The sequence below is a fragment of the Diadema antillarum genome, unplaced genomic scaffold, assembly GCF_040938485.1.
Source record: "Diadema antillarum isolate AM-2024a unplaced genomic scaffold, OU_Dant_1.0 seq00001068_RagTag, whole genome shotgun sequence".
Lineage (NCBI taxonomy): Eukaryota > Metazoa > Echinodermata > Echinoidea > Diadematoida > Diadematidae > Diadema > Diadema antillarum.
In genome coordinates this window covers 153,772-168,880 of record NW_027271893.1, presented here as the reverse complement: position 1 = coordinate 168,880, position 15,109 = coordinate 153,772, and the positions used below count along the sequence as shown (strand labels likewise).

At 36.6% G+C, this 15,109-nt stretch overlaps 1 protein-coding gene across 1 annotated transcript in view; it reads left to right on the top strand.

Moving 5' to 3' along the window:
* The first annotated feature begins 2,349 nt into the window (after positions 1-2,349).
* The window catches only part of LOC139743317 (small ribosomal subunit protein uS11m-like), a 122,310-nt gene continuing 109,550 nt past the window's right edge, over positions 2,350-15,109 (top strand). Inside the window, exon 1 of the mRNA XM_071653808.1 lies at positions 2,350-2,377. Within this exon, the coding sequence (XP_071509909.1) occupies positions 2,350-2,377 (28 nt within the window). The remainder of the gene's footprint in view (positions 2,378-15,109) is intronic.

The window sequence follows — 15,109 nt, the reverse complement described above, 5'->3', positions numbered from 1 at the left end:
ACAAAACCAGAAGGCAATTCCTATAACGTAAAGCCTATCACATGTGGTGATACCGCAGGGATCATTCCTTCTTATGGGTCCGCTGTATTCTTGCTGTTTGCAAGTGATTTAAAAATCAAGTAATTTACTCCTATTCACCGTTTTTGATGGCGACACAAGTGTATTTATCACCAGAACTCTATACAGCACTTTACTGAAAACATTCATCCTTATATGCTTTCTAATCCGATTGATGAAAACGCAGTGATATTACTTAATCTTACCTTATTATTCATATTGTGTGCTCACAACTGCAGTTATTACTTATTTGGCCAATTGACATTAATTCAATAGTGCCAAAGTTGAGCTGTCTTTTAAAGACTTTGTATATCCTTCACAACTCCATTCAGTGAAAATCGAGCGCAAAGTTGAAATCACGTGAACAAAAAGTCGCTTGAAATGCTGGTTTAAAACATACAAAATTACATAATATCGTGAGATGTGAAACGGCAAGTTTTAACGGTAGATTCACGATTCAAAATCGTGATCGCTGAAATTCATATTTGTCCTATACACTCTTTTTCATCACTTTTGGCACATCAGTGTTTAGTCTTCAACATGAAAGTACAAACAACTTTTTATGATCTCTCTTAAATAGGATATCTCTAAATGAAATTAAACCTTTGTTCAATATTTCATTTCATTTCATTTATTAAGTTTCCTTACAAATCATGACAGTGGTATACAACACCCATCCATGACAATGTTATATGTTATATGTTATAAGTTATAAGTTCCATATATACATTTTATGCTGTGCTATATCTACATTCCTTACCACATTTCATGCAGAAATATAATATATGTGACAATTTTGTAAACTGCTACATGCACATAATGTTCCTGCATTAATGATGGCATGTGTAATCGCTGACATTATTTGAATGTTAGTGGAAATTAAGTAAAACTATGTCGATGTTTGAGAAACGTGTTTATACTGAGGATACATTTCCCCCTCTCTAGTTCGAGAGGTGACACAACATTTGCTAATGCGACGTTACTCCGGTCTTTATTCTCCGAGGACCTAGGGTTAGGGTTAGGGTTAGGGTTAGGGTTAGGGTTAGGGTTAGGGTTAGGGTATAGGGTTAAGGTTGTAATAGGGTTTGTTACGTTTGTGGATAGAATTTTTAATATATGATTGTCATGGAACCATTTTTTTTTTAGTTGTTAGTCTTTAATTACAGTCATTTAGATTGTGATGTGCTTGTTGTGACAAAATTGACACAGGTCATTCTAGAGAAACACTTTGCTTATTTTTTTATTGTCAAATTGCCTTATTTACGATAAGTATCATTACCATTTTGCTTCTATAATGGCAGGGATTTTAACTTTTAAAGATATTCATGATAAACATACTGGCACAACATATTAGTAATAGCAAGGAGGTTCAAGAGAATGGAGTCACAACCGTCTTATTTCCTTTGCTAGATGTTCGATGCCGCCGCTCTAAAATATTTGAAGCGTGTGCCAAACAGGATCTGCCACGCAGATAGGAAGACAATTGACTCGTGTCTCATTGCATAATCACCACCCACTTTCTAAGGAAGATATGTCTTTGTGATGGTAATTACTTTTCGCTATCCCTTCTAATAAAAGGTAGGTGGTACAGACAAGAGGATGCGCGGATAGAATTTGCGTAAAAAATGCTGAAATAGGCTAAAGGTGAAAATTACTCGACTGGGCATACCCGGGCACTAATTTGATATATCTATCAATAAAGAATTATACTTGAAGATTATTCCATACTAGTTTTATTTGTGGAAATTGAAGTGGAAAAGTGATAAAACCGGCTTTAGCTAGGATGGTACAGTTTTAAACATTTTCACATGATACAGCTCTGATTTACACTTTTGCACAAATTTCTGGACGGGATTGACTTTTGTTTTACATGCTTTATCATTAAGTTCATTTCATTTAATAAATAAATAAGCAAAATATGGCCAACATTATGTTAACGTTCAAAGTGAATCTTCAGATTGCTCAGCAAGACGGCGGCGTCGAACATCGATCATCAAAGGCACAAATGCACCTCTGAAATTCTTTTGTACATCAATAGAAAACTGACAACTGTTTGAATAATTACAGCCAGTTGGAACTCCAACCCTCCTTGGTAACAGTGAGTTCAACAGCGACGTATCATCACAGGGTCGGCAAATACGACTGTCCGCAACACAACACACGCATTTTAATACCTACGTACCGTCTAGCCCGACCAGACGCTGATAAGCTACCATGTACAGCGACTGGGGTGTGTATAGTTACGTACCGTCCAACGTACACATGTACACTGATTGAACAGCGAGGGAAGGAATGGCGTCAACGTTATCATCACCAGCAGGTGAGTGACTAGCCTGAGTCGCTTTTGTCTCTTTTTAGTTGAGTTAGGCGTTAAGTGCAAGGTTATTACAATGCTACTGCAAAGTTGTAGCTGTAATCATTGCACCTATGAGCAGCAGGGTAATCATAGGGGTATTTTTACTGTGACTCTAAATAAGGTTTAGGAGCCGCGGGAGCGCGTCGCTCGATCTCGACTCTGCCCCGGCGCTTCGGCGAGGATGCTAGATGATATTTCGGTAACTCTTTCTGCTACAGCACTTGCCTATGTGTAAAACACGTGAGCGATTGCGAGCGACTTAGTATGGCCTCGGCTCGGTACGGAAAGAACTTTTAACAGCACCGCAAAATCGGCTTGGCAGTTTCAAATATAGCAAATTTTTACCATTTTCTGTCACATGATGTTTGAGTTATGCATTCTACGCACTAATATTTAATCTACAACAGTTGTAGTCGCTAAAAATAGCGGAATCAGCTATCTGCACTCCACAGGTATAACCCGAAAGTGAACGTGTGGGACCGTGCACCCGTGTGATTACATAGGCCGATGCCTGGCCACAGTACCAATTTCCTAATGTAATGGGACTAAAAGTAATGGGTTAGCGATTTTGTTTGGAATGAAATTTAAGTTCGAGTAGGCATCCCTTTTCTGCTGTTTTCTTCTTTCGGCAGTCCAGGGGTTTAGGGGCCACACACAGTTGTGACCTCAAAATGACTCTGATTCAACTTCAATTAGACTCTATTTCTAGTTCTACTTCTAGATCTAGAAAACTTCTAATTGATATTTTTCTCCCTTTTGGTTACTGCAGCAGTCAGCAGTTTGAGCAGTGTATTCTCACAGCTCAGTCACATGTTTCAGCTTCTCTGTGATGTCATTACGACACACCATTGCTAGAACTCAACTTGCAATTAATAAGCAACTTCACATCCAACACGAGTGTCTCCCGCACTTTGCATTTGATCAGAATCAAATGCAATGCAGCGTGTTATTCATCAAAATTGCATTTGATACAACTGTATTTGTGTTCGAAATCAAACGCAAATCATTTCAGCAAAGGACTTGATAAGGTTTAAGGGAGTTGTATTTGATCATTATATTTGTTTGTTTGTTTGTTTGTTTGTTTGTTTGTTTGTTTGTTTTGTTTGTTTTTTTTAGTTGCGTCAATGCACAGTTTCCCGGGTGCGAGTTTCTGGCAACAGGGCCCACAAACATTTAGATGCCAGCTTTCCATCAGAGAGTGGACAATTGTTGGCAATTCAAATTTCAGCAGATAATGTGTATTTATTATGCTAGGCATACGTGCATTCATATTGGGAAGTAGTAAGCGAGTAGCAAATGAGTAGCAAATTGGCAACTGTGCAATTTCTGTTGGCATCCGCCAATATTTATGGCAATTATTTCTTTATTGATGGCAGAAGTTGGTTCACAGTGGCATTGCTAGGAAGCTGAAACATGTCAGAATACATTTTTGTAACCTGAAATATCATTGAGTGGCATTGTAAGGTTGAGTGTATGGGCCCCTAAAGCCCTGGATTGCCTTCTTTTCAAAGATTCTATTTTCTTAAGTTAAGACTGCTCGCTAGCATACAGTAGCAAAGACTGGTCTTTGATTGAAGCGCTTTGTGTCTGTTTAGAAAAAGCGCTATATAAATATTGGTTATTATTATTATTATTATTATTGTACTGGATAAGCCTAACTCTAGCGAGGGCAATTTAAGGCTAAGCTTTGAGTTTGTGTGTAATGATCAATGTTACTTTGTGCTTGAATGGAGTTTGGTTTGAATGCCTAATCATCAAAGCATTTATTAGGAATAGTTACTATGAACATCATTTGACTTGCTTTCATTCCTTCTAACCAGTAATTAACTATTTAACATCTTGGCATTTTTGATAGATTATATTCAAGGCATCCCACTGTCATGCTTCCCCATTTTATTCTAACTGAAGACTAATCAGTTACTGAATATATGTTTGATGTGAAATACTACTACCGGTAATAGAAAATTTGAAAAGTTTGTCATGCTTTTAAGTTTGGATGAAGTTGTGTTGTGTGATTCAGACCTGACTTATTTTAGGGTCTCCAACCCTGCAGATATAAGCTAATGATTTGGGGTTTGTTTGTTTTTTGTTCATATGTTCCTTATTATGGACCCATTCTGTAAATTTCTGTTATCTTCAAGAATTTTAGTGTCTGTCTTTAAATCTGTCTTTAGGATACTGTCTCAAGAAAGATGCATGACACATCCAATTAAAAACTGAGTACAAACTTGTGTACACTCCTAGAGAAATAATATTTAACCTTGCTAATTTAAGGAGCTGGAATGACTGCAAAATTGATGGTTGTCGTAGAAACACTCTGGTGTATTTATAATCATCTATGCTAAGTAGAATGTCAGCTAACCATGACAAAGCAAAACATGGTGGTTACTAACCAAACACAAACTCACCGTCTGGATGTACCCAGAGTCTTTAAATCTGTAGTCACATGTACGCCTCATGCAGACATAATCATGCACACTGTCCTGCAAATGTAGAGGGGCAGGTCTCCTGCATTTACTTAAAAAGTTGTCCATTCTAGAGAGCGCAGTCTACACAAAGAGAGAGAGAAAGAGTGAGATAGAGAGAGAAATAGAGAATTGTAGCATACAGGGACTCAGATTTTTCCATTTATGTATGGACTCCTATCAATCTTAAGTTCAGAGCCAATTCACTTTTGGGAGTGAAATGTTCTCTATCTGTGCTTCTAATGTCAATCAACCGAATGTGCAAGTGAGATTAGACAATGATGCTTCTATCTTTCCTGTTGGTTTGTCATAAATTCATACTTTGTTTTTTGTTTTTTTGTTGTTTTTTTCACTGGTGATTTAGCAACTTCAACTCCCCCCTCCCTCCTTACATCTGATGACTAAACTCAAACTTTTCTTTCTTTTTGTTATTCTTTTCCCCACAAAGGAAGTTAATTAAATATATGTGGATAGCAGTGGAAGACTTGTGAAGTGATGGTCGCTCGTATGTGCATGTGTGAGACCAACAATGCATTTTGTTTGAGGTAGTCTAGCGCCCTCTTGTGACAGTGTTTCGTCTGATCCTCACAAGCAAACTAGAGCTGTATGCTGTTTTCCAACTACATTGGGGGGGGGGGGGGGGGAACAATAGTGTTCCCAGGAGTCATGATACTTTTTATATCTATTAGTGTTTCTTCCCGGAGAAGGGGATTCATATTATGTTCTGCTGAATTTCCTTGCTGTCATGTGTTATCCATGCTGTAGATTAATGATAACTTTGTAGTGGATTCTGATGATCTTACACTTGTCTGTCAATTGTATAGTCAACAAAATTGTATGTAAAACATTATAGATATCACGTCTTATCAGGGGCCTTTGCTGGTATCATACAAATTTCACATTTCTGAAAACTTTAACCCCCCCCCCCCCCTCCAAAAAAAAAATAAAAAAAAATGCAGTAACATAATGATATTTTCTGTGATTTACTATCAAAGCAAAACCTGATTTCAAGTTGTTCATCTTATTTTATTTTGAATTTATCTTCTAATATCAATTTTTTCATCCCAATGTTCATTCATTACATTAAGGCTGCCTTGTTTGACTAAAAAAAAAATGTTTATCAAAGTCTCAAGCATTGGATTAAATTAAAGCTGTTGGAATACTTGTCTATTATCCCTAGCCATGGCAGTTGAAGTAGTGGTATATATGACAATATGAAACTGAGATGACTCATTGCATTAGTCATGTTGTAAGTAAGGGTAACCATAGCAACCTGAAAGGCCAGTTCTACAGCGTGAACAGATGACAATTCGTTGTTTGAAGCAGATAATGTTACCCTATCTCTCAAGGTTTAGCATGGAGGAGCATCTAACCTTTAGGCAAATAATCCTTGAGCTCCTTTTCTTCCTGAAATACATTCTCAATGTCTCATCGACCTGCTTTTATTTCCTACTCTTGTGCATTCCTGCCTTCTTGACCTACTGTGAGATTAAGAAGAGCATTTGAATTAACAACGGTCAGTTGTTTTTACTTATTCCATCTCATTACTTTATGTTTAGATAGCGTAATCAACAATTATTTAACGAGTTAAACTCGACCCTCGTGTAAAAAAAAAATGTTATATTGATAATGGACTGAAACTAAATATCTTCTGCACAAACTGTGCAGAAGATTTGCTTGAATGCAGCATGTGATCTGATTCTGCACACCGTAAACCTTAACCAATCCATAGCTAATATGTACAGCGGATTTCCTAGATATTTTTTGTCCATTATTTAATAAAGTAATTGCATGTATTGGCATTCTTTTATTGTTGTGTTAAGGTCACTAATATGACAGAATATTCTTGCACAAAGCACAAAGGACTAAAAATTACTTTCACCCATGTTTTGCTAAACTAGGGTGTAATTCTGAGAAAAATGAATAATTCAACAAAATGGTGAATTTAAGTTGGTATTCCAGGGTTTCAAATACCAAGTCAGATGTGAAATTTGAGATAACAATGGTATATTGCTGTTGATGGTTCCATGACATTTACCTAGCAACTGCGACAATTGCTCTGGGACCCGTGAAACATATCTGCATGCTGAGCCAAACATGAATTTTACCCACAAGCATAACCCTAACCCTAATCCTAATCCTAATCCTCGTATCAAACTAAACTTAAAACCCTATCACAACCCTAACCCTACAGTAAGTCCTCGAGTAAATAAGACCAGAGCAATCGTTGAAGGAGCAGATGTCGTGTCACCACTATTCATAAATACATGTATGTGTATGAACTGTTACTTCATGCCTTGTGCATTTAAAACATATACATGGCCAAAGGAGGATGTGACTTGCCGCAGATTTACATCTAGAGATCTTTGCCAGGACTTTGTAAATGGGATGGCACTGGCTAATGAAACTTGGTAAGCGTTGCACAGAGTGCCCTCTAAAGCTAGATTATGGTGCAATTTTCAATCACATTCATGAAATATCACTTGTGTATTACTGCCAAAGGGTTAATTTGGCCAGTCTTGTCACATTTGAGCAATCTGCTGTTGTTTTCTTAAAATTAAAATAGCATTTATGCAAGTTATCACTTCTTAGCTACCTAGGGTAAATCCTCACACAAAAATTAACAGCCACATTTTCCAGATTGATCATCATATGATGTCAGTGCTCAAAGAGACAGGAGTTGGTAGGATGCTGTTTATCGGAAATTGGTAAATGATTCACTTAAAATTTCTTGCAGTAGTGATGATTATTTGGCTGAAAGACAGTCAGTCTAGCAATTTGTATGGCATACACGTGTATATAGATGACACATCCTCTGAATTAGATGATTATGTGATTACCAGCTCCACCTGCTGTTGACATAGTGATACAGGCTGAATATGGTATAAAAGAGAGCTGGAGATAGATATAAAGACAGATACTAGGTAGATAAATACATAGATTTAAAGAGAGACAGACTGACAGATCGATGGACAAAAACAGAGGGAGAATTTAGAAGTTGTGTTCTCTCTCTCTCTCCTCATAGTACTCATGCTGATGGTCACTGACCCCATACTGATCTGCAGATTACACGCCTTGTTGTCACTCAGCTTTTAGATGGAATTGTCCTTATGCTCGAGGGCAGAACATCATTTGAAAAAAATGATTAAAAAAGAGTAAGGAAAACAGAAAGAAGGCACACTGCATTAACCTACATATTAGATCGACAAGGCAGGGAGAAGCCCTATTTTTCTATTGTGCTCCCCGTAAAAATGTCTTCATGTGTGTTTTACACAATGGTCTTTTTTTTGGATGATGGAGTCTTCCCAGCTCCCTAAATTGACTTCTTGGGTGAATGATGATGCATGGTTGCTGTCTGAGCTCAAGTGATGTTGAAAGTGGACAGATGATTACAAAGATGTGTTTGTCATTTTTTCCTCAAAGTCTGATTTGTATGCATGTGCATGTTGAGCCTGAAGCTCTGTGGAACCGACTTGAAATATAGAATGCATCATCAGAGAACATAGAGAGAGGCTGAAGACATTTTGTGATTGTATGATATATTGATGAGATGAGTTATTGAATTGTTGAGCACATGAAGTACAAATGTACATGTGTGTGTACATACACATTTTATAATATATCAACATTATCTTGTGTTAAACATATGATAAGTTCTCATTTGATTTCTTGTACTGGACCATCAATTTTCAACAAGTAGAGCATGCTATATAATGAGGCATCAGTTTATCAAGGCAAATAAAAAACAATTACCTAAAAGATACTTTGGAAGAAGATAATGTGGAATGTGAAAGATGTGCAACTTGATTACAACAATGGCAAAATGGAAAAATAAAAGAGCACAAAAGAAAGTAAAGGAACAAATATAGCTATAGAGGGAATTACAATGATTAGATTCAGAGGAAGAAAGGAGTGATACAAAAACTAGGCAGAGAAGCATGTAATGTATTAAAAGGAGTGTAAACCAGCATTAAAAAGGCAATGGATCCTAGTCATGAAGGGGTACGGTCATGTTAACTCAAATTACTTCCATCTGTTCTCAGTATTTTGCAGTGCAGGTGTATTGCCATGAATGTCAACTGGACCCAAGAGGGCAGGATTTACAAGTATTTTGTCAGAGGCCGCTTTGTTAGCATAAAAATCTGAACTTGCATAAGTATTTGGGTACATCAATATTGACTCAAATTATGATTAATAAATGTGTATAGAAATAAGCGAGTTTTTTTTTTAACCTTTTGGATTATGTTCGTAGATTGCCTGTCTGTCTGTTGTCAATATCAATTTGCTGCACTGAATGATCCGACATTCATGTATCAAAAAACAAACAAACAAACAAACAAACAAACAAACAAACAAAAACCCACACCAAATGGTGCGTACAATGTACAGTGTACATTATGTTGCTATGTTAAAGAAGTAAAGTGATGAGATTATGAGTGCCAAGGTGTTGGGGCAAAGATGGAGGTCAGACATTCCAAATCTCTGGGGGATCAATCAAAGATTGTTTAACAAAAAGCTAATATACATTGTACATTATGTAATATCAGTCACTGTCTGATATTTGGATAGACCTCAGAAACTCCTACACAGATCATGTCAGTATTTGTACATTTTCAAATTATTTTGCTCACTCTGATAGCCTACTTTGAATATTCAATAATTATTCTACCCTGGTTTAGGCATGACATATCGATGTGTACTATAACATGATTTGTGATGTATATTTTAAGCATCTGGATCAAAGGTTATGGTCAAAATCTGAGATGTTTGCTATAGAAGTTGAAAGTATGATGAAGCTTTCTCATTTCTGGCAGAAATTTACTCACTACAAAGCAGCTCCTAAGAGTAATCTGAGAGGTAAAAATGAAGGATCAGGGAGTAATATTACAATGTTTATATCTTGAAGATAATGCAGGAAAACCCTTTCTAGAGAAATGTGTTCATGCCATATTATGATGTAGATGAGAGCAGCTGAGAATTTGAGATTTGATATTATGACCGGATATTAGGTTTGCTCTCCAACAGATTAAAAGAAAATGACACAAATCGGTTGCATGGGGTAAACCCAAGACAGAAACATAATGTAAACACATAATACAGATCAAATCCCCGTGTTTGTTGACAATGCATGCTATCAAATTCTATTGTTTTTAACTTATCAGATACTAAAATATTATCTTGAACTTATCTTGAACTTGCTGTAATGCACTGTAGTCAAGACCACGGAAATGAAAATTACTTGACATGAAAACATGAACCAGCTGTACATGTATATTCCTAATCTGAGACAGTAACAGTAACTTCTTCACAAATTCTCAAGAGTTTACTGTGTCATAACATCCATGTTTTATTGGTAATGGCCTTTGTTGAACACTTATTAAATGAAAAAAAAGAAGAAGAAGTCAGGAATCAGGAATTGGAATCAAGTTGCAATGTTAGCAGAGAAAACACATTGATGTTATTCCATACACCTGTGTGTTTACAAAAGAATCACTCAATACTTAGTGTCACAATGTGCTAGGAGTTTTTAATTACTACATACCTGGTCCCATAGAAAGGTACCTGTAGTTTATTCAGTAACTCTCTGATAGAGAAGTTTCCCCAAGTAATCCTGCAGTGCGATAGATTGGAGAGCAATTTCAGGGACACATCGGTGAATACCCAAGCACATTTTGAGAATCTAGTCAAGACTAGCACATGTGCCTGTGCTTTGTCAGATTTTCACTTTTAAAGTCTGATAAGAAAGAGTAAAATCTTACCAGTGCAGCAGTGAAAGTGTGATTAAAATTTGATAAAAACTAGGGAAGTTATGAAATTGTGGGTTGCTAATTTCTGCAGAACCGTTCTCATATAATAGTTGAGTGAGCAAATGAGTGAGCTGAGTATGTCATCACCTCACAATATTCCATTGGTCTTGTACCATAAAATGACGAGAATTCATTGTTTCTATTATTTAAGTGTAAAACATGATGCTATTCCTGGTTGAATAACTTCAGAGTAGTGATCAGTTTTGAGACTGGGGAGTAAAATTCTGCATTTGAATGAAAAACAGGAAATTTCAAAATTTTATGTACAAACTATAATACCAAGTTGTTAGGGGATGACATCATCACTTCACTACTTGCATAATCATATTGACTATTCAAGAACTGTTCCCTGAAAACTAGCAAAACTTCAAGATATCATAGCTTTCGGTGTAGATTATTTTATATCTGATTTAGATCAAATTTTCATTGTTGTGCTAGGCTAGGACAATGTTATTCCTTCTATTCAGACTAACTTTCAATGTACTGGAATTCCGCTTGAAGTCTGATGTGATTCCCTGTCAGTCTGGTGATATGGTTGTGGTTAGTGTTAGAACAAATTAGGGCTGTAAGTTGTGTTCTTGTTTTTATTGAATATGGGTAAAGCAGGCCGCCTATAATGTGACCATAACGCTGTCCAAAATTTGACCAGTGGCCACATGGAAAACCTATGCTTTGTCGTGCGGTTGAATTTTGGCACCGGAGGTCGAACCTTGATGCAGGTTTTTTATTCTAAGGCTGAGATGATCAGTGTATATGTCTAAATTCATTAACATGATCTCCCTGTTCTTTTGCTACCTCAGAAATTGAGATGATTCTTAAACTTGTGTAGAATTGTTCTTTTGTAGCATCACAGATAATATTGTATCCATAGCCTATAGAGAGGACAGCACAGCGGTAGACAAAAACTTTATAAAATCCTCACTTTTGCACTGATTATTCAACTTTTTAATGGATTAGGTCTTGCACCCATATACATATCCCCACAGATGCTATTTGAAACAAATCTCCTCAATCCAGCGATGTAATTTGCCCTGTGTTTGTTTTATAGCAAATATTACTTGTAATGAATGAAAATTTCTTTTTTTCATGAGATATTTATTTTTGGTTGCATTCTGTATTGGGTCTGTGAAGGCAGACCACCTTTTTTTTTCTGCAAGAAAATATCCTGTTTATTTTAGTGGAAATGAAATAGATGAAATTTGATGGAAAACATTCTCAACCTCCAGGTGGGGGTTGAAGTTGTGGAGGAATTTAATGGTATCAACAATTTGTAATCAAACTGCCATGCAATGCCATGTGATATTTCGCACATAAATCAGATGAGACAATTACATTTTCAAACTGTAATTGGTTTCTGTGTGAAAGATTACTGTGCCTACGTAGGTGTAAATCATGTTCAAAGTGGAATTCAGGACCAGTTAAAAAGGTAGTCTGGAAAGAAAGTGTAGAAGTTTTCAAGCAACATAGTGAAAATTTGATCTAAATTAAATCAAAATTTGGGAAGTTATAAGATTGTGAATTTGGCTAATTTTTACAAAACAGTTGAACAGTCAATATAAATGTGCAAATGGTGAGTTGATGGTGTCATTCTTTCACAACATGCCATATATTTTGTATATAAAATCTTGAATTTCCAGGTTGCATATGCTTAGTGTCATTTATTTGTTGGAATGAAATTCTACTCTCTGTTCAAGCAAATTTAAAAGCAACAAAGCACAATGGTGTCAGTTTCAGTAAAGTTAGACGTGAAATAAGAAAACTATGAAGTTCTTGAGTATATTTTTATGAAATAGTAATAACAATTGCAAATGCCCATTTAAACTAGAAAAGGCTGTGATATTGTCACTTCACATTAATGCCCTATGGGTTAGTACAAAATATTACCAAACAAAATGTTTTGCCAATAATATAGCAAGTAACCCTTTCCCACTAAAAGTATTTAATTATTGACTCAGACATTGCATAAAAAATGATGTAGAAGGTGTGATTCTTTTTTTTTTTATTGACATAAAGCCACTGTACGCACTCTCCGTATGCCTGATTATAAGGAAGCTTCCGTGTTTTTCTTTATTTGATTATATACTCTTTCAAAGTCAACTGAGCCTTTCTAAAGTGTCATATAACTTTGTTATCCCCAGTAGTTGTCTTCATACATACTATTGTACATTTGATAAGTATTTTCCTTTGTAGTCTCAAAATTTATTCAGTATTTTTGCAACATATCAACACAGACTTACATTTGGAAAAAATGTTAATTTCATGGGGCAGGAACTGGTTTTATTGTGTATCTCTCGGTGAGAGAAGATTTTCTTGTCCCCAACCAACTTTTGACACAACGTTCTACAACATGTCCAGCTTCTGTTTAGGTCCAAAAGTCATGCTGTTCTAACAATAGAATACAAACAAAAGAAGGAAGAGCCATATTTTATCATCTCATTCCTGTCTTATCAGCCTCTTATCTCTTGGCCTTGCTCCAAATAGTCCTCTACTGTTAAAGAATTGAAGCAGGTACAGTTGTACATAGATCTGTATGTGGATATTTTTGTAGCTTCTTTTCTGTATTTGCATGTTTTTTGTTTTTGTTTTTTGCTTGGGGGGGGGGGAGGGATTTTGTACAGGCTGTCAACTGACAATTTGTTGTGAATTTTCTAATGTTTCTATCCAATATTCCTATGCTTTTTATATCAGGATTTTGTGTTTGCAAAGGATCCATTATTTCATGGTATTATATGTACATTATAATGCTCATAAACAGTGCAGTAGTTCACCTTTTCATATATTCAAAGATTCATTTCCATGTACCATTTCTGTTATATTTCTAGTGCAAGTTTAGTTTTTATATCTGAGAGAAAAGAGTTGCAGTTAAAGATTTTTACACCTCCAATTATTGTAGTTAGTGCCAGTTAAGTACAGTAAGTAGTTTTTATTTGTGTGGCATGATGAAAAAAAAAACAATCTTTACAATGCAGTTCAAGTGAATATGACACAAGTAGTATATCATGATGGGTAATAATATTCAAAAGCTATCGTTTACAGGACAGTGCACTCGAGAGTGTAATGTGATCTATTGATACAGATTAAAAGGTATCATACTGTAACCTACAGACATGCTGCGTATTTGTTATGTTTATTTTGGGGCACAAAGCAGTACTTTTCTCTTGTTTTATTGTTATGAAGAAGGAAGAAGTAACTTCAATGTGAATATTACATTACATAGTCAAGAACTTTGTAGATAATGTATATCTGTAATTGTAGTAATAAACAGAGAGCTGTGGGCACAAACGAGAAAACAAAGCCTCAGATTTAGAAGATTGTATATGTTGCATTTCTTGTAAGACTACCTCATGAGAACTTTGAGAATACTATAATAGCTTACATACAGGTATGATGAATTCTTAAACTTTTTTTGTCCCTTACCCCCTGCATTTTACTGAAAAAAATACAACAAATAGTTGGATTGCATAATATACAAAATATGGGACTACAGTCTTAGTTCCTCCTTGTTGCTTCCCAACGAAGGGGTGAACTCCGAACCAACAGATTTGACAGAAATTGCATCCCATTACTCTGTGGCATTCCTAAACCATCATTGCATGTATTCATACTAAAGGGGCAAAGTTTGCTGTCACCTCAGCATACTAATTATACTTAGCTTGAGGGGGGGGGGGGGGGGGGGGGGGGAGGACAATTTTGAGAGGTCCTAAATCTTTTTTTTTTTTAATGATTTGACTGACTGTCCACACTGTATTCAAATCTCCAAACCTTCCACCCCCACCCCCCCCCCCCCCCCACCCCAACAAATCATGGCTGAAGTGGCTTTGGCTGTATGTTAGGTCACATGTGTAGCCTTTTGTCAAGGCCCTCTTGCTGTATGATGGCTATAACGTCCGAGCGAAGCAAGCCCAGCCGAGCGTGACAACAGGGGGGCCTGTTGAGATCTGCTTCACACATTATTATTCATGACGCATATTAATTCATGACACATGAACCCTACTGAATAGTCACATTAACGGTTCCGGTGGACCAATGGAATGGCGCGCTCCCCACATTTTTCGTCTTGGCGTTGTCAAGCCTGTTTGCATGTATCACTGACAACCTGTGGAGGTCTGTGACGTGCATTTGCCAAATGCAAATTGAGCTCGGGCAGACAGACGGGCAGATTGGTCAACTTTTGCTCCTGAAATCGGGAAGCAAAAGTCAGTAATTCAAAGGGCTAACAAAAGGATGTAAAGCAGATCTCAAAAGGCCCTTGCGCAACCCCACTTGGCTGGGCTCTCTTCACCATACAGTGTGAGGGCCTTGACAAAAGGCTACCATATGTGGCGCTTTAGAGTACATCCAAGTAAATCGTGTAGTGTGCCAAGTTTGACTGACTATCCCCATTTATAAATGATGTTCTTGTACACTGCAGTTATCAAAGCTGT